This window comes from Hevea brasiliensis, chromosome 13 (genome assembly GCF_030052815.1).
Source record: "Hevea brasiliensis isolate MT/VB/25A 57/8 chromosome 13, ASM3005281v1, whole genome shotgun sequence".
Lineage (NCBI taxonomy): Eukaryota > Viridiplantae > Streptophyta > Magnoliopsida > Malpighiales > Euphorbiaceae > Hevea > Hevea brasiliensis.
This window is the reverse complement of record NC_079505.1, coordinates 71517474-71544970: the sequence shown is the minus strand read 5'-3', so window position 1 is coordinate 71544970 and position 27497 is coordinate 71517474. Positions and strand designations below refer to the sequence as shown.

Sequence of the window (27497 nt, the reverse complement as noted above, 5' to 3'; positions counted from 1 at the left end):
GTGAAAACTTATTGATTCCTGTTATTGGTTATATTTTTCTTCTGTCATTGGCTTTACTTGCTTAAATACACTGATCAACCATATGGGATTAAAGTGATGGTTGTGGTGGTCACCATTGTTAGTACTTATGTATCTATGGTGTAGTAGATTTTTTTTAGCATTTTCTTGAATTATTCCATTATTATTTTATGGAAGTTTTTTCTTGGTGTTCTATGATGGGACTCATTTGCGTGTCTAATGCTTATTGTACAATGTTGTATGTGTTACTATGTTACTCCATATTACTTTTCATTGGATGCTTATATATTGATATTTACAATTCAACTGTGCTCGTGTTCAGTTTGTTATAAGCCATTTTTTTCATTGATTAGGACCACTAGATCGATGTGGGAACTATATTTCTAAGCAATTTGATTGCTATGTTTAATTCTAGGGTGGGGGACCATATTATCTCATTGGTCGTGCTCTTGGCCCAGAGGTTGGAGTTAGCATTGGACTCTGTTTCTTCCTTGGGAATGCAGTTGCTGGAGCTCTGTGAGTAGATATAGTGAACTTTTTAGTGATGCTACAGTGATATCTATGGCTGAATCCGTGACCATAAGGATGAAGATTTGAGGCTTATCAATGCATGTTGTTATCTTTATAGCCTTATCTGAGAATTGTTGAGCACTTGTGTTAATATCTATGCTTTCATTTGCTATTTTTGTGGTTTTAGTTATGTGTTGGGAGCTGTAGAAACCTTTTTAAAAGCTGTGCCTGCTGCTGGGATATTTAGAGGTAATGATTAAGAATTTTATGGAATAATTGGTTTCAGTACTTGAACCATACCGTTTTGAGATACTGTAAGTGAATATTGTACTAATTTATTTTTTTCCCCATATTTTCAATGCAGAGACTGTTACAAAAGTTAATGGCACAGTAACTTCAGAACCTATAGAAAGTCCAAGTTCACATGATTTGCAAATTTATGGGATTGTTGTGACTCTCATCCTCTGCTTCATTGTGTTTGGTGGTGTGAAAATGATTAATCGGGTTGCGCCTGCTTTCCTTATACCTGTTTTATTCTCCCTGTTCTGCATTTTTGTTGGGATTTTTTCAACAAGGAAGAATGATCCAACAAGTGAGTCTTTTATTTTTATGGATATGCTTTTATTTTTTTAATGGGCACATGTGTTTGTATAAATTTTTATTTTTTGCTTAAATTAGTTCTTTTTTTTTAATTATAAAATAAATTCTTCCTCATCCCATGATTGATCCAGCTGGAATCACGGGCTTGAGTTTGGAAAGCTTCAAAGATAACTGGAGTTCAGATTATCAATTTACCAATGATGCTGGGATACCTGATCCTGAAGGAAAGACTTACTGGAATTTCAAGTAAATGTTATATAATTGTAGTTTTTTTAATTTTTTAATTTGATATCATCAAATTGGCCTGTCTGCCTGTTTTTGATGGGATGTGGTGCTATTTTCATGGGATAATTTCTGTTGGCCTAGGGCTCACAGTTTTTCTGCACTGGCGTATGGTCAAAATAGAGTTAGTGGAAGATTTTTCTTTGATGAGTCAGTGTGTAAATAGTGATTTTTTATTGGATGGCTTTTTCCTTTTATCATTGAAAAAAGAATCAGGAACCAATTGTGTTATCTTTAACTGTTGTGAAATGACTGGACTAGGGATCTTTTTTAATTATCTGATTTAGTTTTATCTTAGTTTCATTAAATAATTGGCATGGAGATTCTTCAAATAAGTTTGAGCTTGACAATAATGCATTCTTTTGATCAATTCCTCATTTTCTCCCCTGACATCTCCTTGGTGAGTGCTCAAAAAAAAGGCGGGGTGGACGCAAGGGAGAGGAATTTGCGCAGCCATTAAGTTGGTTGTACTTTTGTAATTAGGTTGTCTAAGTAATTCATGCATCATTTTGAGGCATTTGATATTGTCCTTCATGGATTACTATTTGAATTTTAGGTCATCAAATTCTGATGTGTCAACTAGGTATTTCAATGAAGCATGCCAATGCATTAACATTTTCTGAGAAAAGGACTGGGATGAAATCCTTTTCGTACTTTTTCTAACTTCCTTATTTTTTTTGGCTTTTTCAGTGCATTGGTTGGTTTGTTTTTCCCTGCTGTAACGGGAATTATGGCCGGTTCTAATAGATCGGCCTCACTCAAGGACACACAGCGTTCAATTCCTGTCGGAACATTGGCTGCAACTCTTACAACTACTGCATTATACCTGATTTCTGTGTTATTCTTTGGAGCAATTGCAACGAGAAACAAACTTTTAACAGACAGGTATTTGTATTTTTCTTCTAAATTGGTACCTTTATTGTGTGAACACATCACATCTTTGTTTTTCTTAAACTTTGAAATTCAATCTCTGTCAATTTGTTTGAGATCCATTTTGTGTATATCCTTATTTCTGTATGTTGTAAGTTATGGATTGTTCTCCAATACCTAGTTGCATTCAGTCAATCAAAAAGTCATGGGGCATATACCTTGCAAAGCCCTTTTTTTGGTCACCGAAGTTTTTATTTGTACAAATTACTGGCAAAACATGTCTTCTGACATATATTGTCATTTTACTGACAAACATCACATTCTTGTCACCTAGCTTTTTTGTTTATTTATTTATTTATTAAGAATGACTCAGTGTTCTTCAATGGCATAATTAGTTTTTCCATTGGGTTGTGGATTGTCTCCACATTCAATGTCTTGCTGTTTGCTTCTGCATGTGCTAATTTAGAACTTATTCATGAACCTTAGTTATCATTCCAAAGGTTATCAATAGGATGTGAAAGGGTAGGTGGGATATAAATGGGGATATACGAGTTACAGCTAGCTATTGTCACTGGAATGAAGTTAGGAGTTGTGCATCAGCTCATGTTCCAAAGGCAGAATGACTTAATTTGTTGGCCTTTATTTCCTTTTATACACTTCTGCCTGTTTTCATAATTTCCTCGGTCTGTTGCATCTTTCCTCCTAATTTTGTTTTCCTGGATGTTGTTTTATAGAATTTAAACATTGAAATACGGTTGATCTCTTGGGTAAAATTCCCTAGAGCATGTCTGCTGGTTGAGTTTACTAAGCTGGAATTATTATTTGCATATTAGTTCTCTTTATTGTTACTGAAATGTACCTTTATTGTAGGCTACTTACAGCCACCATAGCTTGGCCATTCCCTGCAATTGTATATATTGGTATTATTCTTTCAACTTTAGGGGCGGCTCTTCAGAGCCTGACAGGTGCTCCACGCCTTCTTGCAGCAATAGCAAACGATGATATTCTGCCTGTTCTCAACTACTTCAAAGTTGCAGATGGTTATGAGCCTCACATTGCTACCCTCTTTACAGCATTTATTTGTATTGGCTGTGTCATCATTGGGAACCTGGATCTCATTACACCAACTATAACTATGTTTTTCCTTCTGTGTTATGCTGGTGTGAACCTGTCTTGCTTCCTTCTGGATCTTCTAGATGCTCCCAGTTGGCGTCCACGGTGGAACTTTCACCATTGGAGTCTCTCTCTTCTTGGAGCATCACTTTGTATCGGTATGTCTCCTTTGACTTTTTTGTTGTCTTACTATGCCTTCTTAACATTGAGAAGAACTAATACAAGCATTAAAAATTTGGTATCAGTACTTGCATATTTTTAGTTCTCCTTTTACTGTTTCTTTGTTGCCCAAAATTGACATTGGGCTATGATAGTTGGATATACAGTGAAGAGAGGGATATCCTCTCTACCAGTATTAGTATCAGTACTTGAAGCTTTTGGAATTTGATGTCTATTCTATGGATAATAGGAAAACGAGAAAAATTTGCAATTAATATTTCTGAGGGGCTTTTGAAAACCTGATTTCTACTTCATTTACAGTGTGGAGAATGAGATAAATGTCATCTTTTACTTCCTTTTGGGTTTAGTCATGAGATAGCATTAGATGAATAGATAAGTAGGGTTCATCATTCATTCCTGTGGTTGCTACCAATGGATTGCTTCAGATTATGTGCCACTAGTTTCCACTTGCAGCCCAAAACCTGTTAAACATTTCTTCAGATGTGAATTAGACAGGCCGTGCTACTGTACCCAAAAACCAAAGCAATTTTTTATAAACATTTCCTAAACATTTCCAACTCCAACCTGCCCATAAACCTGTTTCCTACCGCTCATATTTCAACTCAATATGGGCTTGCAGGTCTTGCTAATGTCGTTTGGAATCATTGTGGGTACAGGCAATTATTTTGTGAAATTTTGCACGTCTGTCTACATATATTAATTCATGACAAAATATATTGTCGACACCATATTTTGGCCGATCCCCAGAATCAATAAACTTCGAAACCGATCCCTAGCACTAAGTCTCTCCTTGCCATCTAACCACGGTTCCGATCTCTCTTCACAGAAAGTTGAGTCAATGCTAAGTCCTCATATCAGTCAAAGCCTTACCGGTCTCTCAAATCATTCACCGATCTCTCAAGCCCATTGTCAAATATCCTGACCAGTTAACTACATTCCCGATCTCTCTTGTCAGACGAAATTGAACTAACACTAGAACCTTGCTGCCAGTATTCATGGTCGACCTCCCTTTTAAAAGTTTAGGAATAATCGAGCTAAGCTTCTAATTCGGTTTAATGAAGATCCCGATCTTAGATGTTCAAGCCAAATTTTCAATTAAGTTCTGTTTAACGTTGGTTCCTTACCAATCTCATGCATATTGTGTTTTCCGATCTCTCACACTTAGGATAATAATCGCTTCCAGTTATTTCAATATACTCAGACAAACAAGGGTTTAGAAATTTTCCGATCACAACCATTCATCGAACAAAAAGGCATTCTATTTCATTTCATTGCAAAATTTGTACAAGTTATTCGGCTGGGGGATCACCCCCAGCCTGATCTACATTTCGCTCATCCTCTCCCTCCTCTTCACTATCCTCACCCTCGCCCCCGGGAGCCAGGTCGGCCATCCAAGAGAAGTCCTCTTCTGGGTAACGCTTCTAGAGTTCGGCCAAGAGGTCCTTGTGAGCATTCACATAGGCACCAGCTATCCCTGTCACCATTTCTTCGTCTTTCGCCTTAAGCTCCTCGATAAGTTGAGCGACCTGAGAAGCTTCGTTGGCCCGGAGCGCCCGGACTTCCCCGAGAGCACGATCCCTTTCAGCCAGAACATGATTCTGTTCGGCCAGCCTGTCTTCATAGAACTTCGCCCGCCCCTCAACTTGAGATATGTAATCCTGAGCGGATGCGAGTTGGGATCGGAGGGAAGTCACTTCCTGATTCTTCTTCTCGACCTCCTTGCCCAGGCGATGAGCCTTTTCCCGAACTATGGTCTGGTTCACCAGACACTCCACGTTCAGGCTCATGGATCGAGTCAAGATATCGTCAAGGCTGTCCGGGGATAGCCTGTCCCGATCCTCCCGAAGGCAGATGGAAGACCCCAAGACTTTGGCAAAACCGGGGTTCTCCCGAACAGTCCGGTTATTCTTCAGGGACTCGATCAACGTTTGAGCGCCACGAGAAGAGGCTCTCACAGAAGATTGAGAAGGACCCCTTTCTGTGCTTGGAGCAACTGGAGGAGGTGGAGGCGGCTCTTCCTGTTGAGGAGGAGATCGGACAGCTTCAGTGATCGGCGGCCCCGAAGGTCGGGCGGATCCCCTTGTACCTCCCTAGGTTCATGACCGGTGTTGAAGCATTTCAACGCTTCATCTCCTTTATTTTCCGAGATCTCTCTTCTTTCTTCCGCTTCGAACCCTCATCACCCGCCATACCGCACGAAGAAGAGGTCGTGAGATTGCTAAGGTCCCGAGATCCGAGATGTAGAAAATACGATCTGCCGAGGTCGAGAGCGAAGTTCGCGATCTTGGCGGTGAGCACGGTGGTGGTCCAATGGTGCATTTCGGCGATACCGCATCTAAACAGAATACTTTTGAGTGGCGGCTGATTCTTGGGTCCATCACTATTAAGCTTTCCTCCCGGTTCAGGTAATGCGCCGAAGCAAGGGCCCCTGGTGCCACCAGCTATGAGGGAAGTCCTCAAAGCAGGTCGGATTTTTGCTCCTCAGAATAAAGAAGCGGTTCTTCCAATTTTTAAGAGAGGTGGCAGATCGGTGAAGAGCCCGCAATGAGGCTTCGCCTGAAAGAACCAGTGCTCGTCGTCCTTTCGGCGAGTTAGCCTGTGCAGTTCGGCGAACACCTTAGCCGTAGGTCTGATTCCCTTAGCTCGGCATAGGCCTCGGAAGGCTACTAAGATCCGCCACGAGTTAGGGTGAACTTGAGCAATGCACACTCGGTGAAGTTTTAAGACCTCCTTGAAGAAGTCATCGGAGGGAACCAAGACCGCCTTTAATCGTTTCTCGTATACCATAACCATGTCATTCTCTTCAAAGAAGTGATCGGCTCGGTGATCGCCGTGACACCGGATAAGTTCGTACGAATTAGGACGAATATTGTACTCCTGGCTAAACGATTGCAGATCGGATTCTTGCAAGATCGATGGCAGCTCGTCCATAGGGAGATTCTCCCTCCCTGAAGAAGGTGCGTGCCTTGATGGTCCGATCCGCCCCCGAGCTGGAACAGAGACCCTAGGAGGTTCTGGTTGCGTGCTTGGCCCGACCACCTCTTCTTCGTCAGACGACCACGACCATGGAAGGAGGGCTCGCCGCTCTCTGACCCTCGGCACCGCTCATTTTCAAAGGAAATAAAGAACTTAAACTAAAAAGAAGATCAAAGCCCTTACCGGAGTCTGATCGGCGTCGGAAGAACTTGAGTAAACGAGAGAACTTTGAGGTTGTGAGCGAGAGATTGAAAATGACATACAGGAGCAAATGGCTAACCCCTTACCCCTATTTATACTCGTCCGAGCATTTAATGCTCACGAGGTTTCAGGCAGCGCATCGGTTAGCGGGACTCGCCAGCTGTTCTGACACGTCTCACGAATATTCTCAAGATTCCATAAAGAGATCGGTTAATTATAGAGCGGTAGATCCAGGTGTTTCGAATTACAGATCGGATAAGTGTCATTCAGGTAAAGAATCAGATCGGATAATCATATTAGAGCTCGAAAAATAATTAATAAGATAATAATTGACAAAATAAAATCTTTATTTCCAAAAGATCGGATTACATCATTTGGGCGATCTCAAGAGATCGGAATACATTTCCAAAAGTCTGATTACATCATTTGGGCGATCTAAAGATCGGATTACATCTGATTACATCAAAAGGCCTATCTCTAAAGACCAGCGGAACATCCTATCTAAAGAGGCCCATGTCAATAGTCAACATTGTGACTGATCCAAAGGGTGTCGCCGACCGGAGCTTAACCCGCTGTCGGAACACCCAATGTGGAGGGAAGACGCTGTCGGAACACCCAATGTGGTGAGAAGCCGAATAAACTCGGAAGGGCAACCTCCAAGGGTCGGCGGAACATCAGCAATTTGCTTGGCTAAGATCTGTTCGTCGATTATGCCGGTGGAACAACTCGAGATCGGCACGATCGAGGTCCGCAATCCAGATCGGTTAATTGATTCAGTTCTCTCGCCATCATCAGATAAGGTTATTGCTATTATTCGATCACCGGGATCGTAAATTTTTAGTCGAGGAACAAAGGAGTTTATCGGAGAGGGATCAAAAACCACAATCATGGCCGGAACGACCGCCGGAGCAGCTAGAACTGAAAAGTAAAGAGGAAGAGAGTAGAATCGGATGAAGGGAAGTCTCTTTCGTCAGGGGTATATATAGGGGGAAAACGAGCATTTATTGCTAAGCAGAAAACGAAGCGGACGCTTCGGGAATCGAGGGGAAATTAATGCTTTGACCGGACCGAACCTAAGAAAGGGAAAGATCGGAATAAGAGATCGGAAGATGGGAGATCAGCATGAGAGATCGGAATAGGAGCGTGGGAGGGATCGGAAGGCAAAAAGAATAAGACAAATCCCAAATAACCGTCGTCAGAATCAGAGCCGAGGTAGTTAAAGCGTGGCAGACGAGATCTCCACCGCACGCCTAAGAATCACCCGCAATGCTGACAGGTGCCAGGGTATGTCATGACAGTCCTGTACATCCCAATCTCCACCGTTGATTTCACTTGTAAGGACGAACCCGGAGCCCTTGGATCAAGAGAGGAGACGACAAGACCAGCGCCTTTCGCTCTTAGCCCTCAGATCGCTCCGGACAAGAGGATTTGAGACCGTCAGATTGAAAGAAGAAAAGGACAAATATTCTGAAGAATAATCTCAGCCATTCATTTTGGTTCTCTTTAATTCTCAAGCATCCGATCATGTCTTTCAAAATCTTGACCCTCCATCTCCCTCAAAATAAATCTTGACCCTTCACGGGGAGCACCCGATTTCTATAAATACCTGCATGAAAAACTGTTCAAGGGACGGGCAAAAAAGAAAGGTAGTTATTATAGCGGAAGAACTCTGAAATTTCATTCAGTTTGTTACTCTGCTACTTAGAAGTGTTGATTAGAAAGACTTTTGAAACTAGTTTTCGGAAGTGTTTTCTTGAAAAGGATTCTGAATACTGGAACTCTACATTTTCAGTTTGTTCATTATCTGGTCACACTCTCACTTTCAGCCCTTTATCATCTCTGTTTTCATTCCCATTGTCCAAGCTCAACTTCATTCCACTCGGTTTTTATCTTAATCTGATTGCATTTTGGCTAAGCACCCTTCAGTTCACGACGAACATCAGCCCTCAGGCTAATCAGTCCGCTGTCTTATCACTATTTGTCACCCCGTAGTTATTTCAATAAATTTGGCTCCTTACAGGTAAGAGCTCATACTGCTGTTTTATTAAGTGTTTACGTTTACTTTTCGCACTTTCTTTGTTCTTCTTACATATGCGATTTTCTCCAAGTTCATTTTGTGCAAAAGAACCCCAAAGAATGTTACTCTCGAGTTATCTCTTTAGTGATCAGTCCATCATTTTATTAATCTTCGTCATTTCTGAATGCAAGTTTTCTAGCTCCTAGTAGCGTGTAAGTGGTTGGGTAAAACGTAGGTAACTGCAACTTAAGGGTCTCTTTTAAGAGAGAGAGCCTGAATAACACGTCAGGAAAATAGCCAAACTATTAGGCTGACGTAAACGGCAATTCGGCAAGATGCCATAAAGTGGAATAAAACCAAAGTAAACGAAACAGAATAGATCGGACATTAATAGGTATTGGTAAGATGACTACATGGAAGGTCGGTAAATCAAGTCTAGTATCCCCCTTTTAGTCACAAGGTATCAAGAAGCCTTATCCCCAGCATCTTTGAATGCCAGAATCCTTAGCTTTAGGCTCTTATGACATGTAGCTGAAATTAAAATTCGAGAGATTGGAAAAGTCCCTTTCAGCCTCCTGTTAATCTAACAGAGATCGGAGGAGAGTTCTTATCCGGTCTCAACTCAAAATTTTAATAAATATTAAATAGAGATCGGAGGAGAGTTCTTATCCGGTCTCAACTTAAAATTTTAATAAATATTAAATAGAGATCGGAAGAGAGTTCTTATCCGGTCACAACTCAAAATTTTAATAAACATTAAATAGAGATCGGAGGAGAGTTCTTATCCGGTCTCAACTCAAAATTTTAATAAGCATTAAATAGAGATCGGAGGAGAGTTCTTATCCGGTCTCAACTCAAAATTTTAATAAGCATCAAATAGAGATCGGAGGAGAGTTCTTATCCGGTCTCAACTCAAAATTTTAATAAGCATCAAATAGAGATTGGAGGAGAGTTCTTATCCGGTCTCAACTCAAAATTTTAATAAGCATCAAATAGAGATCGGAGGAGAGTTCTTATCCGGTCTCAACTCAAAATTTTTAATGATTTAAAAGAGATCGGAGGAGAGTTCTTATCCGGTCTCAACTCAGAATTTTAACAAATATTGAAGAGTTCGGAGAAGAGTTCTTATCCGATTCTTAAATTAAATTTTAATAAAATATTCCTTTCAAATAAAATTAACATACAACAGTAACTCACCAAGGTTGTCTCATTTACTTATGTATCTGGGTGATCCAAATTTAGTGAAAAATCAAATGTTCCTTTAGTCAAAAGGATTAACATACCCATTCAAGCCCTCCTAACTAATGCAAAATTAAATCTACTTAGACGAGGTGGGGTGCCTAACACCTTCCCCAACCGTTTACGGACCCCGAACCTAGAATCTCTGTTTTGAAGTGGTTTTATTTCAATTTATCTTCACAAATGGTTTTCTTTAGTTTCCCTCAAAACTAAAGTGGCGACTCCTCACTCTTTCCCACTTCGGTGAGGGTTCGTTCAGGCGACCGCAAAACCCCTTGCGACATATATGACAATGAATCGTAATCTTAAGTGGCCATCATCATTAAACTAGCACTTAGTAGGTCTTTGCTATGTGAACATGCCCGAGTTTGTGTTCAAGTACATGCTTCTTGTAGAAAGAGATGATTCTCATTGATTTCAATTAATCTGTACATGGGTATATATATACAATTGATTCCTATAATTGTGTTCTACTAATTAGGAAGAAATCCTAAATAGGAATATAGAATACAAAATATACAGAGAAATAATATAGTGATTGACTTTCCATAACATAGTGATTGACTTTCCATAACATAGTGATTGACTTTCCATAACACTCCCCCTCAAGTTGGAGCATAGATGTTAATCATGCCCAACTTGTTACAAATGTAGTCAATCCTAGCTCCATTCAGAGCTTTTGTGAAAATATCTCCTAACTGCTCTCCAGTTTTGATGTGTCCTGTTGAGATAATCTGTTGTTGAATCTTTTCACGAATAAAGTGACAATCAATCTCAATATGTTTGGTCCGCTCATGAAACACCGGATTAGAAGCAATATGAAGAGCAGCTTGATTATCACACCATAATTTCGCAGGCAGGGAGGTCTTAAAACCTGTCTCATCTAGTAATTGAAGTATCCATATTACCTCACATACTGATTGTGCCATGGCTCTGTATTCGGATTCAGCACTAGATCGAGAAACTACACTCTGCTTCTTGCTTCTCTAAGACACCAAATTTCCTCCCATAAAAACACAATATCCGATGAGTTGACCTCTGTCAACCTTAGATCGATCGATCGGCATCCAAAAACATTCATCATTCAAATGCCCATGATTACCATATAGTAAACCTCTTCCTGGAGCGCCCTTCAGATAACACAAGATTTGTTCCAAGGCTTCCCAATGAGCAACAGTTGGAGAAGACGTAAACTGACTTACCACACTAACGGCATAAGCAATGTCAGGACGAGTGACTGTAAGGTAGTTTAATTTTCCTACCAATCTCCTGTATCTCTGGATCTTCAAACAACTCACTATCCCCTGCTAACAATTGTAAAGTTGGAGTCATTGGTGCGCTACAAGGCTTAGCACCTAATTTTCCTGTCTCTGTCAATAGATCGAGGACATATTTTCTTTGAGACAAGAAATACTTTGACAATCTCAAGTCTTTGGTCTGAAACTGAGTTTGGAGGAAGGTTTTAAGAGATGAAATACCTGCAGAGTCACTCCCAGTGATGACAATGTCATCCACCTAGACTACTAAGAGAATTAGACTGACCTCGATTGCCTATAAAATCTCGAGTGATCACACTTACTCTTTTGCATACCAAATTCCTGTACTGCTTCACTGAATCTCCCAAACCATGCCCTAGGACTTTGTTTCAAGCCATAAAGAGACTTCCGAAGCCTACAAACTTTACCCAACTCCCCCTGAGCAACAAACCCAGGTGGTTGCTCCATATACACCTCCTCCTGAAGATCACCATGAAGGAAAGCATTCTTGATATCCAATTGATGCAGGGGCCAATCATATGTAGCTGCTAAAGAGATAAACAAGCGAATAGAAGTAAGTTTAGCTACAGGAGAAAAAGTATCAGAGTAATCAACCCCATATGTCTGAGCATATCCTTTTGCTATAAGGCGTGCTTTTAACCTAGCCACAGAACTATCAGGATTTACCTTTACTGTATATACCCATTTGCAACCAATAGCTTTCTTACCAGTGGGCAAAGGCAATAGTTCCCATGTACCATTAGCATCTAAAGCCTCCATTTCCTCTTTCATTGCATCACACCAGCCAGGATGAGACAGTGCCTCATCAACAGTATTAGGGATAGGAACAGAGTCTAAAGAAATAACAAAACACCGAGAACAAGAAGACAATTGATTAAAAGAAACAAAAAAAGAGATAGGGTAAGTACATTGTAGAAAGAGATGATTCTTATTGATTTCAATTAATCTGTACATGGGTATATATATACAATTGATTCCTATAATTGTGTTCTACTAATTAGGAAGAAATCCTAAATAAGAAATCCTAAATAGGAATACAGAATACAAAATATACAGAAAAATAATATAGTGATAACTTTCCATAACATAGTGATTGACTTTCCATAACACTCCCCCTCAAGTTGGAGCATAGATGTTAATCATGCCCAACTTGTTACAAATGTAGTCAATCCTAGCTCCATTCAGAGCTTTTGTGAAAATATCTCCTAACTGCTCTCCAGTTTTGATGTGTCCTGTTGAGATGATCTGTTGTTGAATCTTTTCACGAATAAAGTGACAATCAATCTCAATATGTTTGGTTCGCTCATGAAACACCGAATTAGAAGCAATATGAAGAGCAGCTTGATTATCACACCACAATTTCACAGGCAGGGAGGTCTTAAAACCTGTCTCATCTAGTAATTGAAGTATCCACATTACCTCACATACTGATTGTGCCATGGCTCTGTATTCGGATTCAGCACTAGATCGAGAAACTACACTCTGCTTCTTGCTTCTCCAAGACACCAAATTTCCTCCAATAAAACGCAATATCGAGAGTTGACCTTACGTCAATCTTAGATCCAGCCCAGCCGGCATCTGAAAAACATTCAACATTCAAATGCCCATGATTACCATATAGCAAACCTCTTCCTGGATCGCCCTTCAGATAACACAAGATTTGTTCCAAGGCTTCCCAATGAGCAACAGTTGGGGAAGACATAAACTGACTTACCACACTAACAAAGATAAGCAATGTCGACGAGTGATCGTAAGGTAGTTCAATTTTCCTACCAATCTCCTGTATCTCTCGGATCTTCAAACAACTCACTATCCCCTCGCTAATGATTGTAAAGTTGGAGTCATTGGTGCGCTACAAGGCTTAGCACCTAATTTTCTGTCTCTGTCAATAGATCGAGGACATATTTTCTTTGAGACAAGAAAATACCCTTCTTACTTCTCATAACCCGATACCCAAGAAATACTTTAACAATCCCAAATCTTTGGTCTGAAACTGAGTTTGGAGGAAGGTTTTAAGAGATGAAATACCTACAGAGTCACTCCCAGTGATGACAATGTCATCCACATAGACTACCAAGAGAATTAGACCAACCTCAGATTGCCTGTAAAATCTCGAGTGATCACACTTACTCTTTTGCATACCAAATTCCTGTACTGCTTCACTGAATCTCCCAAACCATGCCCTAGGACTTTGTTTCAAGCCATAAAGAGACTTTCGAAGCCTACAAACTTTACCCAACTCCCCCTGAGCAACAAACCCAGGTGGTTGCTCCATATACACCTCCTCCTGAAGATCACCATGAAGGAAAGCATTCTTGATATCCAATTGATGCAGGGGCCAATCATATGTAGCTGCTAAAGAGATAAACAAGCGAATAGAAGTAAGTTTAGCTACAGGAGAAAAAGTATCAGAGTAATCAACCCCATATGTCTGAGCATATCCTTTTGCTACAAGGCGTGCTTTTAACCTAGCCACAGAACCATCAGGATTTACCTTTACTGTATATACCCATTTACAACCAATAGCTTTCTTACCAGTGGGTAAAGGCAATAGTTCCCATGTACCATTAGCATCTAAAGCCTCCATTTCCTCTTTCATAGCATCACACCAGCCAGGATGAGACAGTGCCTCATTAACAGTATTAGGGATAGTAACAGAGTCTAAAGAAGTAACAAAACACCGAGAACAAGAAGACAATTGATTATAAGAAACAAAAGAAGAGATAGGGTAAGTACATGAACGTTTACCTTTACGAAGAGCAATGGGTAAGTCTAGATCAGAATCATGATCAGGATGAGGTACAGGATCTCCCAACGAAGTAGCTGGTGGAGGATCTGAGTCAGGAATCTCCAATCTCCTGGAATAAACATGAACAACGGGAGGTCGAGTAGGTCTAGAGACAGAAGGAACAGGCTGTGGGAGAGTACTAGACATTGGTTGGACAGTATATATTAAGAGATCATCCTCCTCCCCCTGACTCTCATACACAGATGATGGAGGAAAAAATGGAGTGGACTCAAAAAATGTGACATCTGCAGAAACAAGATAACGATTAAGAGTAGGAGAGAAACAACGGTACCCTTTTTGGAGCCGGGAGTACCCAAGGAAGACACATTTGAGAGATTTTGGATCCAATTTAGTAACCTGTGGACGAACATCACGCACAAAACAGGTACAACCAAAAATACGGGGTTCAATAGGGAACAAAGATTTTGTAGGAAACAAAGTAGTATAAGGAATATCCCCATTAAGGACAGAAGACGGCATACGATTGATCAAAAAACATGCCGTGGAAACTGCATCCGCCCAAAAGTGTTTAGGTACTTTCATCTGAAAAAGAAGAGCACGAGTTACCTCAAGAAGATGACGATTTTTTCTTTCGGCCACGCCATTTTGGGATAGGGTATCCACACAGGAAGACTGATGAAGAATGTCATTTTGTATCATATAAGGCTGAAATTGTGCTGAAAAGTATTCTTTGGCATTGTCACTTCTTAATATGCGCACAGAAATATTAAATTGAGTTTTGATTTCATTACAAAAGGCACAAAAGATAGAAAACAACTCAGAACGATTTTTCATTAAATATAACCAGGTAACACGAGAGTAATCATCAACAAAAGTAACAAAATAACGAAATCCAGTTTTAGATGTAACAGAACAAGGACCCCAAACATCAGAATGAACTACCTCAAAAGGAGATGAAGCCCGTTTATTGACTCTAGACACAGAAGGCAAACGATGATGTTTTGCAAACTGACACGACTCACATTCTAGTACTGATAAAGACTGAAATTGAGGACACAGCTTCTTCATGGTAGACAAAGAAGGATGACCCAATCTACAATGAGCTTCAAGAGGTGTTAAGGTACTGGAGCAAACAAGCAACCGCGGTACATGATTTTCCAGAATGTAGAGACCACCTGACTCGCGTCCTCTACCAATAATCGCCGTCGTAAGATTCTCAAACAAACACCGGTCGAAAAAGGAAACAGAACAATTTAAGGTACGAGTAAGTTTACTAACAGAAAGTAGATTAAAAGAGAATTTTGGTAGACACAAAACAGAAGACAAAGAAATTGACGAAGTCGGGTTCGCAGTTCCAGAACCCATGACACAAGAAGTAGAACCATCAGCTAAAGTAACAGTAGAGGAAGTGAGATTAGACTGAAAAGCAGATAGAAGACTAGAATTACATGTCATGTGATGTCGCACGAGAATCAATAACCCATTTGGATGAAGAAGACACAAGGCATGTAGTAGATTTACTCGACTCGTGATCGCGATGTGAAGGAGAATTGGTAGGCTTTAGAGATGCCGACGATCTTGGGAAAATTTTGCAAAATCCTCTGCAGCTAGCAAAATTGTTTTCTCGGAGGAAGATATCAGAGAATTCTTTGCGCCATATTTGCCATCCGTGATCGCTGATTTTTCTCCGAAGTTGCGGACAATTATATTTTGTATGGCTGTGCTCATGGCAATAATAACAAATGACTCCTCTTGAGTCCCGATTAGAACTAGCCTCTCCATTACGCTGATTACTTCATTCTGTAATTCCTCCTCTACTTCCTCTTCTATTACCCTCGTTGTCCATTTGGATTACTGCTAATAAGAGCACTACCGACAGTTGTGAAGATTGAGTACTCTGCACGAAGGACCCGTGTGAACGTTTTATGCAAAGAGGAAATCTCGATCTTGGAGAGAATCGAGATTTAGCGATCTCATACTCAAGGAAGGCCGCAAGAAAACTCATAATGACGGTTGCTCGTTGGGCTGCGGAACTTTCACATCAGGACTAAAAGGCAACAATACATTAAGTTGCTCATATACGCTTAACATCCATAAAATAAGCCGTGAGAGACTTATCCTCTTTCTCAAAGACGGTAGAATGCCTTACAAACATCATAAATACGGAGATATTCCCTTTACGAATACGTAAAAATCTAAGTAATCCATCAATTCCTTAACAAATTCACAGTGATTAATTAAACTAATTACCTTACTATGAATCGAGTTCCGAAGCTGCAAAAACAATCGAGCATCCTCCCTTAGCCAAGTTTGTCGTGTATCATCAGTGGGTGGATCTTTAGTAAGGTGATCATCCTTATCAATGCTACGCAAATAGACCCTATGATCTTACTCCACTCCAGGTAATTCGAACCATTAAGTTTGTGTTTCATGATCTTAGTCATCACCGGAATCACATCAGAAATAATATTCTTATTGTCTGCCATTTGTTGAGACAAAGAAAACTAACCGAAACGCTAATCCAAAGTGCTTATAGCAGCAAAATAACCCAAAATCACAAATCAAGCAAATACCGAAATAGGATCTGAGAGCCAAACCTCAGAAGTCCTTTAATGGTTATACTGGATCAGGCAACAGCACATGGTGATGGAATGAGGGGGTTGAGACGACGCCGGCAATGTTGATCGGGGTTGAAACGGCCGGTCGGCGACCAAAGTCTCTCCTGAGATGGGTAGTGAGAACAAATAGTCACCCTAGATTGATGACCTGCTCTGATACCATGTAGAAAGAGATGATTCTTATTGATTTCAATTAATCTGTACATGGGTATATATATACAATTGATTCCTATAATTGTGTTCTACTAATTAGGAAGAAATCCTAAATAAGAAATCCTAAATAGGAATACAGAATACAAAATATACAGAAAAATAATATAGTGATTGACTTTCCATAACATAGTGATTGACTTTCCATAACATACATGAGCGTTTACCTTTACGAAGAGCAATGGGTAAGTCTAGATCAGAATCATGATCAGTATGAGGTACAGGATCTCCCAACGAAGTAGCTGGTGGAGGATCTGAGTCAGGAATCTCCAATCTCCTGGAATAAACATGAACAACGGGAGGTCGAGTAGGTCTAGAGACAGAAGGAACAGGATGTGGGAGAGGACTAGACATTGGTTGGACAGTATATATTAAGAGATCATCCTCCTCCCCCTGACTCTCATACACAGATGATGGAGGAAAAAATGGAGTGAACTCAAAAAATGTGACATCTGCAGAAACAAGATAACGATTAAGAGTAGGAGAGAAACAACGGCACCCTTTTTGGAGCCGGGAGTACCCAAGGAAGACACATTTGAGAGATTTTGGATCCAATTTAGTAACCTGTGGACGAACATCACGCACAAAACAGGTACAACAAAAAATACGGGGTTCAATAGGGAACAAAGATTTTGTAGGAAACAAAGTAGTATAAGGAATATCCCCATTAAGGACAGAAGACGGCATACGATTGATCAAAAAACATGCCGTAGAAACTGCATCCGCCCAAAAGTGTTTAGGTACTTTCATCTGAAAAAGAAGAGCACGAGTTACCTCAAGAAGATGACGATTTTTTCTTTCGGCCACGCCATTTTGGGATGGGGTATCCACACAAGAAGACTGATGAAGAATGCCATTTTGTGTCATATAAGGCTGAAATTGTGCTGAAAAGTATTCTTTGGCATTGTCACTTCTTAATATGCGCACAGAAATATTAAATTGAGTTTTGATTTCATTACAAAAGGCACAAAAGATAGAAAACAACTCAGAATGATTATTCATTAAATATAACCAGGTAACACGAGAGTAATCATCAACAAAAGTAACAAAATAACGAAATCCAGTTTTAGATGTAACAGAACAAGGACCCCAAGCATCAGAATGAACTAACTCAAAAGGAGATGAAGCCCGTTTATTGACTCTAGACACAGAAGGCAAACGATGATGTTTTGCAAACTGACACGACTCACATTCCAGTACTGATAAAGACTGAAATTGAGGACACAGCTTCTTCATGGTAGACAAAGAAGGATGACCCAATCTACAATGAGCTTCAAGAGGTGTTAAGGTACTGGAGCAAACAAGCGACCGCGGTACATGATTTTCCAGAATGTAGAGACCACCTGACTCGCGTCCTCTACCAATAATCTGCTTCGTCGTAAGATCCTGAAACAAACACTGGTCAGGAAAAAAGGAAACAGAACAATTTAAGGTACGAGTAAGTTTACTAACAGAAAGTAGATTAAAAGAGAATTTTGGTAGACACAAAACAGAAGACAAAGAAATTGACGAAGTCGGGTTCGCAGTTCCAGAACCCATGACACAAGAAGTAGAACCATCAGCTAAAGTAATAGTAGAGGAAGTGAGATTAAGAGTAGGAGAGAAACAACGGTACCCTTTTTGGAGCCGGGAGTACCCAAGGAAGACACATTTGAGAGATTTTGGATCCATTTTAGTAACCTGTGGACGAACATCACGCATAAAACAGGTACAACCAAAAATACGGGGTTCAATAGGGAACAAAGATTTTGTAGGAAACAAAGTAGTATAAGGAATATCCCCATTAAGGACAGAAGACGGCATACGATTGATCAAAAAACATGTCGTGGAAACTGCATCCACCCAAAAGTTTTTAGGTACTTTCATCTGAAAAAGAAGAGCACGAGTTACCTCAAGAAGATGACGATTTTTTCTTTCGGCCACGCCATTTTGGGATAGGGTATCCACACAGGAAGACTGATGAAGAATGTCATTTTGTATCATATAAGGCTGAAATTGTGCTGAAAAGTATTCTTTGGCATTGTCACTTCTTAATATGCGCACAGAAATATTAAATTGAGTTTTGATTTCATTACAAAAGGCACAAAAGATAGAAAACAACTCAGAACGATTTTTCATTAAATATAACCAGGTAACACGAGAGTAATCATCAACAAAAGTAACAAAATAACGAAATCCAGTTTTAGATGTAACAGAACAAGGACCCCAAACATCAGAATGAACTACCTCAAAAGGAGATAAAGCCCGTTTATTGACTCTAGACACAGAAGGCAAACGATGATGTTTTGCAACCGACACGACTCACATTCTAAATCGATAAAGACTGAAATTGAGGACACAGCTTCTTCATGGTAGACAAAGAAGGATGACCCAATCTACAATGAGCTTCAAGAGGTGTTAAGGTACTGGAGCAAACAAGCGACCGCGGTACATGATTTTCCAGAATGTAGAGACCACTGACTCGTCCTCTACCAATAACTGCCGTCGTAAGATTCTCAAACAAACACCGGTCGAAAAAAAGGAAACAGAACAATTTAAGGTACGAGTAAGTTTACTAACAGTAAAGTAGATTAAAAGAGAATTTTGGTAGACACAAAGCAGAAGACAAAGAAATTGAAGTCGGGTTCGTGATTCAGAACCCATGACACAAGAAGTAGAACCATCGGCTAAAGTAATAGTAGAGGAAGTGAGATTAGACAAAAGCGGATAGAAGACTAGAATTACCTGTCATGTGATCTGTCGCACCAGAATCAATAACCCATTTGGATGAAGAAGACACAAGGCATGTAGTAGATTTACCTAACTCAGCGATCGCAGTGACAGGAGAATTGGTAGGCTTTAGAGATGCCTGATACTGGGAAAATTGTGCAAAATCCTCTGCAGATACCAAAATAGTTTTCAGAGGAAGATATCAGAGAATTCTTTTGCCATATTTGCCATCCGTGATCGCTGATTTTTCTCCGAAGTTGCGGACAATTATATTTTGTATGGCTGTGCTCATGGCAATAATAACAAATGACTCCTCTTGAGTCCCGATTAGAACTAGCCTCTCCATTACGCCGATTACTTCATTTCGTAATTCCTCCTCTACTTCCTCTTCTATTACCCTGTTGTCCATTTGGATTACGGCTAATAAGAGCACTACTGACAGCTGTGAAGATTGAGTACTCTTTGTACGAAGGACCCGTGTGAACGTTTTATGCAAAGAGGAAATCTCGATCGAGAGAATCGAGATTTAGCGCCTCATACTCGAAGGAAGGCACGCAAGAAAACTCATAACACCCATTGCTCCCGTTGGGCTCTTGAACTTTCACATCAGACTAAAAGGCAACAATACATTAAGTTGCTTATATACCCGCTTAAAATCCATAAAATAAGCCGTGAGAGACTTATCCTCTTTCTCAAAGACAGAGAATGCCTTACAAACATCATAAATACGGAGATATTCCCTTTACGAATCTGTAAAATCTAAGTAATCCATCAATTCCTTAACAAATTCCACGGTGATTAATTAAACTAATTACCTTACTATGAATCGAGTTCAAGCCGCAAAAACAATCGAGCATCCTCCCTTAGCCAAGTTTGTCGTGTATCATCGGTGGGTGGATCTTTAGTAAGGTGATCATCCTTATCAATGCTACGCAAATAGACCCTAACGATCTTACTCCACTCTGTAATTCGAACCATTAAGTTTGTGTTTCATGATCTTAGTCATCACCTAATCACATCGAAATAATATTCTTATTGTCTGTCATTTGTTGAGATAAAGAAAACTAACCGAAACGCTAATTCAAAGTGCTTACAGCAGCAAAATAAATCAAAATCACAAATCAAGAAAATACCGAAATAGGATCTGAGAGCCAAACCTCAGAAGTCCTTTAATGGTTATCTTGGATCGTGCAACAAAGACACGGTGATGGAATGAGGGTTGAGACGACGCCGCAATGTTGATCGGGGTTGAAACGGATCTTGGCGACCAAGGTCTCTCCCGAAATGGGTAGTGAAAACAAATATTCACCTTAGATTGATGACCTTCTCTGATACCATGTAGAAAGAGATGATTCTCATTGATTTCAATTAATTTGTACATGGGTATATATATACTATTGATTCCTATAATTGTGTTCTACTAAGTAGCAAGAAATCCTAAATAAGAAATCCTAAATAGGAATACATAATACAAAATATACAGAAAAATAATATAGTGATTTACTTTCCATAACATAGTGATTGACTTTCCATAACATTCATGAGCGTTTACCTTACGAAGAGCAATGGGTAAGTCTAGATCGTAATCATGATCGATGAGGAGTACAGGATCTCCCAACGAAGTAGCCGGTGGAGGATCCGAGTCAGAATCTCCAATCTCTGGAATAAACATGAACAACGGAGGTCGAGTAGGTCTAGAGACAAGGAACAGGATGTGGGAGAGGACTAGACATTGGTTGACAAGATATATTAAGAGATCATCCTCCTCCCCGACTCTCATACACAGATGATGGAGGAAAAATGGAGTGAACTCAAAAATGTGACATCTCAGAAACAAGATAACGATTAAGAGTAGGAGAGAAACAACGGCACCCTTTTTGGAGCCGGAGTACCCAAGGAAGACACATTTGAGAGATTTTGGATCCAATTTAGTAACTCGTGGACGAACATCACGCACAAAACAGTACAACAAAAATACGGGGTTCAATAGGGAACAAAGATTTTGTAGGAAACAAAGTAGTATAAGGAATATCCCCATTAAGGATGTAAGACGGCATACGATTGATCAAAAACATGCCGTAGAAACGCATCCGCCCAAAAGTGTTTAGGTACTTTCATATGAAAAGAAGAGCACGAGTTACCTCAAGAAGATGACGATTTTTCTTTCGCCACGCCATTTTGGGATGGGGTATCCACACAAGAAGATCGATGAAGAATGCCATTTTGTGTCATATAAGGCTGAAATTGTCTTTGAAAAGTATTCTTTAGCATTGTCACTTCTTAATATGCGCATTTAAATATTAAATTGAGTTTTGATTTCATTACAAAAGGCACAAAAGATAGAAAACAACTCGTAATGATTATTCATTAAATATAACCAGTAACACGAGTAATCATCAACAAAAGTAACAAAATAACGAAATCCAGCTTTTAGATGTAATGAACAAGGACCCCAAGCATCGAATGAACTAACTCAAAAGGAGATGAAGCCCGTTTATTGACTCTAGACACGTAAGGCAAACGATGATGTTTTGCAAACCGACACGACTCACATTCTAGTAATCGATAAAGATGAAATTGAGGACACGCTTCTTCATGGTAGACAAAGAAGGATGACCCAATCTACAATGAGCTTCAAGAGGTGTTAAGGTACTGGAGCAAACAAGCGATCATGTACATGATTTTCCAAAATGTAGAGACCACTGACTCGCGTCCTCTACCAATAATGCTTCACGTAAGATCCTCAAACAAACACCGGTCAGAAAAAAGAAACAAAACAATTTAAGGTACGAGTAAGTTTACTAATGTAAAGTAGATTAAAGAGAATTTTGGTAGACAAAGAAATTGACGGTCGGGTTCGCAGCCTGCAACCCATGACACAAGAAGTAGAACCATCGCCAAAGTAATGAGAGGAAGTGAGATTAGACTAAAAGCGGATAGAAGACTAGAATTACTTGTCATGTGATCCGTCGCACTGTAATCAATAACCCATTTGGATGAAGAAGACACAAGGCATGTAGTGGATTTAGCCGACTCGTGATCGCATGATGTGGGAACCGGTAGGCTTTAGAGATGCACGACATCTGGGAAAATTGTGCAAAATCCTCTGCAGATACCAAAATAGTTTTCAGAGGAAGATATCAGAGAATTCTCTTCTGCCATATTTGCCATCTGTGATCGTTGATTTTTTCTCTGAAGTTGCGGACAATTATATTTTGTATGGCCAGGCTCATTGCAATAATAACAAATGACTTCTCTTGAGTCCTGATTAGAACTAGCCTCTCCATTACGCTGATTACTTCTGTTGCCTATAATTCCTCCTCTACTTCCTCTTCTATTACTCTGTTGTCCATTTGGATTACGGCTAATAAGAGCATTACTGGCAGGCTGTGAAGATTGAGTACTCTCTGTACGAAGGACCCGTGTGAACGTTTCATGCAAAGAGGAAATCTCAGAACTGGAGAGAATCTGAGATTTAGCAGTCTCATACTCTGAAGGAAGGCCTGCAAGAAAACTCATAATGACCAGTTGCTCGTTGGGCTCTTGAACTTTCACATCAGGACTAAAAGGCAACAATACATTAAGTTGCTCATATACCCGTTTAAAATCCATAAAATAAACCGTGAGAGACTTATCCTCTTTCTCAGCACGGTAGAATGCCTTACAAACATCATAAATACGGGAGATATTCCCTTTATCAGAATACAGAAAATCTAAGTAATCCATCAATTCCTTAACAAATTCACAGTGATTAATTAAACTAATTACCTTACTATGAATCGAGTTCCGAAGCTGCAAAAACAACCGAGCATCCTCCCTTAGCCAAGTTTGTCGTGTATCATCAGTGGGTGGATCTTTAGTAAGTTGATCATCCTTATCAATGCTACGTAAATAGACTCTAACAATCTTACTCCACTCCAGGTAATTCGAACCATTAAGTTTGTGTTCCGTGATTTTAGTTATCACCGGAATCACATCAGAAATAACATTCTTATTGTCTGCCATTTGTTGAGACAAAGAAAACTAACCGAAACGCTAATCCAAAGTGCTTATAGCAGCAAAATAACCCAAAATCACAAATCAAGCAAATACCAAAATAGGATCTGAGAGCCAAACCTCAGAAGTTCTTTAATGGTTATACTGGATCAGGCAACAGCACACAGTGGTGGAATGAGGGGGTTGAGACGATGCCGGCGATGTTGATCGGGGTTGAAACGGCCGCTCGACGGCCAAGGTCTCTCCTGAGCTGGGTAGTAAAAACAAATAGTCACCCTAGATTGATGACCTGCTCTGATACCATGTAGAAAGAGATGATTCTCATTGATTTCAATTAATCTGTACATGGGTATATATATACAATTGATTCCTATAATTGTGTTCTACTAATTAGGAAGAAATCCTAAATAGGAATACAGAATACAAAATATACAGAGAAATAATATAGTGATTGACTTTCCATAACATAGTGATTGACTTTCCATAACACTTCTCTTCTTCTGTGGATGTGCCAAATGCTTGTTTGTATGCGCATGAGTGTGGATGTGTTTCTTTGAAAATCAATCTTACTCCTACTTTTTCTCCATGCAGTTATTATGTTCTTGATTTCGTGGTCATTCACTGTTGTTTCCCTAGCCCTCGCCAGTCTAATATATTATTATGTGAGCATTAAAGGAAAGGCTGGGGACTGGGGTGATGGCTTCAAGAGTGCGTATTTTCAGTTAGCTCTTCGTAGTCTTCGATCACTAGGAGGTATGCGTCTTGTCCTAAATGTGTTAAAACTAGTAATCTCTCCCTCTCTCTCTCTCTCTCTCTATATATATATATATATATCTCGTATTCTGTTGTTTCTTATTTGTATAGGTGCTGTCAATATGCGTAGTTGATGGATCAGAGAATTTGACAATACACTGTCAATATTTCGAACTAGTGTTGCCACTCTGTTTCTTTCTTTCTATTTTTATCTTTTAATTAATCAATAATCTTCTCTAAGCATGCAACTGTCTAATGTTGTTAATTCTTTTTATGTTTGAAAGTTGAAACATATAATGTTGGCTTCAAACATATAACATTTATCAAGTAATACAGGATGAGGAAAACTAATTTTAGGGAATTTTTGTTTATTTAATTATGAAATTCATTTTTTTTGGCAAATTTTTTATTTTGGCAATTTAGGGCTTGTAAGAATGCAGCAGTGCTTGGTGGTTTGAGTTGAATTTAGGTCTGAAAGGGTCCTATGAACAGTACATGTGCTACTGTAGCAGCAGGCCAAAAGAGGATGAGCAGCAGAGGAGGGGAAGACGAGAAAACTAGGCAGCCTGGCCTTTCAAACCAAATCAAAATTCTCAAAATTCAATTATGAAAGCATAAGCCTAAAAAATAGGTAGTTACACAAGTATTTATAGAGGCTGCAATAAATATTGCTTCTCCTAGGATTGGGAATCCCAGTCTAGGAATATCTTAACCCAATACTTAATGGGAATCCAACTTTTTAATTTTTAATAACAAATCCCTAATGAAAAATTAAAAAAAATCCTAAATAGTACTAAAACCCTACATTTCTGTCTTAGATCTGCATTTTCCCTTCTTGTGAAGTGTTGAAAGTTGAAACTGCTGTATTGCTTTTTGCACCATCTTTTCTATGAGTAAGTTCTGCAATCTTTCTAGGGGTTTCTAAAAATTTCTTGCATACTTGTTCTCAAAAGTCACATCAGTGCATGATGTTATGGCGTAGGAATCATAAATGGTAACTTTAATTTGCTGGACACTGCACATTATGTTGTCATCTGGATTTTTATTTTTTGTCCACAGTGGACAACAACTTTCTTGTTTAAGAGGTTTGTAATTCAACAAGAAGCTTTTTCATATAATTTGATTTTGTTGCCTTTTCTTTGCCTATTTGTGTATATATAAAAATCTTTTCATTGTGATTAATGTACCATTGCATTTCCAGCTAACCAAGTCCACCCAAAGAATTGGTATCCCATCCCACTCATATTCTGCCGGCCATGGGGAAAGTTACCAGAAAGTGTACCTTGCCATCCCAAACTTGCTGACTTTGCAAATTGCATGAAAAAAAAGGGCCGTGGGATGTCTATCTTTGTGTCTATATTAGATGGAGATTACCGTGAACATGCTGAAGATGCCAAAGCAGCCTGCAAGCAACTTGATACCTACATTAATTACAAGAATTGTGAAGGTGTAGCAGAGATAGTTGTAGCCCCCAATATGTCTGAAGGCTTTCGTGGAATTGTCCAGACTATGGGTCTTGGCAACCTCAAGCCCAATATTGTGGTGATGAGATATCCTGAAATATGGCGTCGTGAAAACCTAACTGAAATCCCAGCCACCTTTGCTGGGATAATTAGTGACTGCATTGTTGCAAACATAGCAGTTGTTATTGTCAAGGGTCTTGATGAATGGCCCAACGAGTATCAGAGGCAGTATGGTACCATTGATTTATATTGGATTGTAAGAGATGGTGGTCTGATGCTTCTTCTTTCCCAGCTCCTCCTTACCAAGGAGAGTTTTGAGAGTTGTAAAATTCAAGTGTTCTGCATTGCAGAGGAGGATTCGGATGCAGAGGAACTGAAAGCTGATGTGAAGAAATTTCTGTATGATCTTCGGATGCAGGCTGAAGTGATTGTTATATCAATGAAATCATGGGATGCGCAAGCAGAGGATGGATCTCAACAAGATGAATCACTTGAAGCATTCACTGCTGCTCAACAGCGAATTGCTAGTTACTTAACGGAGATGAAGTCCAGAGCTGAAGGGGAAGGGAATGTACTGCTGGCCGATGGGAAACCTGTGGTTGTGAATGAGCAACAGGTTGAGAAGTTCCTGTTCACAACCCTGAAGCTGAATTCGACGATATTGAGGTACTCGAGAATGGCTGCAGTTGTGCTTGTGAGTCTGCCACCACCTCCAATCAACCACCCAGCCTACTTTTACATGGAATACATGGATCTATTAGTAGAAAATGTGCCAAGGCTATTGATGGTAAGAGGATACCGTAAAGATGTTGTAACTCTATTCACATAGTCGTTAGTGGTTTTGCTTCCTGAATGGTAAATGCCGCATTCCTTGTTCATATTTCTCAACCTGTTCAATTTTTGTAGTTTAAATTTTACATTCATTCTTTTTACCCTCATTCATGCTAAAGCGGCAGTTTGCTGTTCAACTTAATAGTTGACATAGAAAATTTTTGAATTGTACAGCCCTTTTTGGGTGTGCATTTTGAGCTACCATATACAATTCAGGCCAATTTTGAGGCTATGATGCTAGATTGGGAGTCATTATTAAAGCGTATATGCCAGAAAAGTTTCTTGGCATTGTCTAATTCTGAAGTTGGGGTTTTCCAATTAAAGATATACCACATTGCTTACAGTTTTTTTTTTTTTTTTCTTGTTTTATTAACAATGTGGTATCTTGGTATTCAGTAAAATCCTCTCAACGAGGATAATTTCAGGATTTGAACTTTTAATCTTGCAGATAAAGTATAAAAATTAGCTCAACGCTACTGATTGGAGAGCTTGGTCCACATTACTTATATTTTAATATTTGTAACTATAAAATTTTATAATTACTTTATTGAAAATACATAAAAAAAATTGCCACTGCCATATGTATTTTAAAAATAATATTTTGTTTATATAATTTGTGAATATAAATTAATAAATAATGTACAATAAAAAATGTAAAAATTGTACGCACAAACAGCATGTGTTAGAAAGAAGTTGAGAACATTAACCATTGTTTTTAAGTTTTTTCCATGTATGTCCTGATAAACCTTTTATTTTATAAATCCTTTTTTTTATATAAATAAAAAATGATAACTAATTTAAATAGTATATTATAATATTTATTCATATGAAATAAAATTTAATAACAATAAAATAATTGCAAAGTTGTTGGGGAATTATTTTTTC

At 39.3% G+C, this 27497-nt stretch overlaps 1 protein-coding gene across 1 annotated transcript in view; it reads left to right on the top strand.

Annotated features, from left to right (window-relative positions):
- Positions 1–26908, top strand: part of LOC110651420 (cation-chloride cotransporter 1) — a 34989-nt gene extending 8081 nt beyond the window's left edge. The window contains exons 6-13 of the mRNA XM_058132201.1: positions 434–534; positions 716–777; positions 893–1120; positions 1260–1374; positions 2101–2295; positions 3151–3551; positions 24157–24318; positions 25520–26908. Of these exons, the coding sequence (XP_057988184.1) occupies positions 434–534; positions 716–777; positions 893–1120; positions 1260–1374; positions 2101–2295; positions 3151–3551; positions 24157–24318; positions 25520–26610 (2355 nt within the window). The 3' untranslated portion in view covers positions 26611–26908. The remainder of the gene's footprint in view (positions 1–433; positions 535–715; positions 778–892; positions 1121–1259; positions 1375–2100; positions 2296–3150; positions 3552–24156; positions 24319–25519) is intronic.
- Positions 26909–27497: the final 589 nt, after the last annotated feature.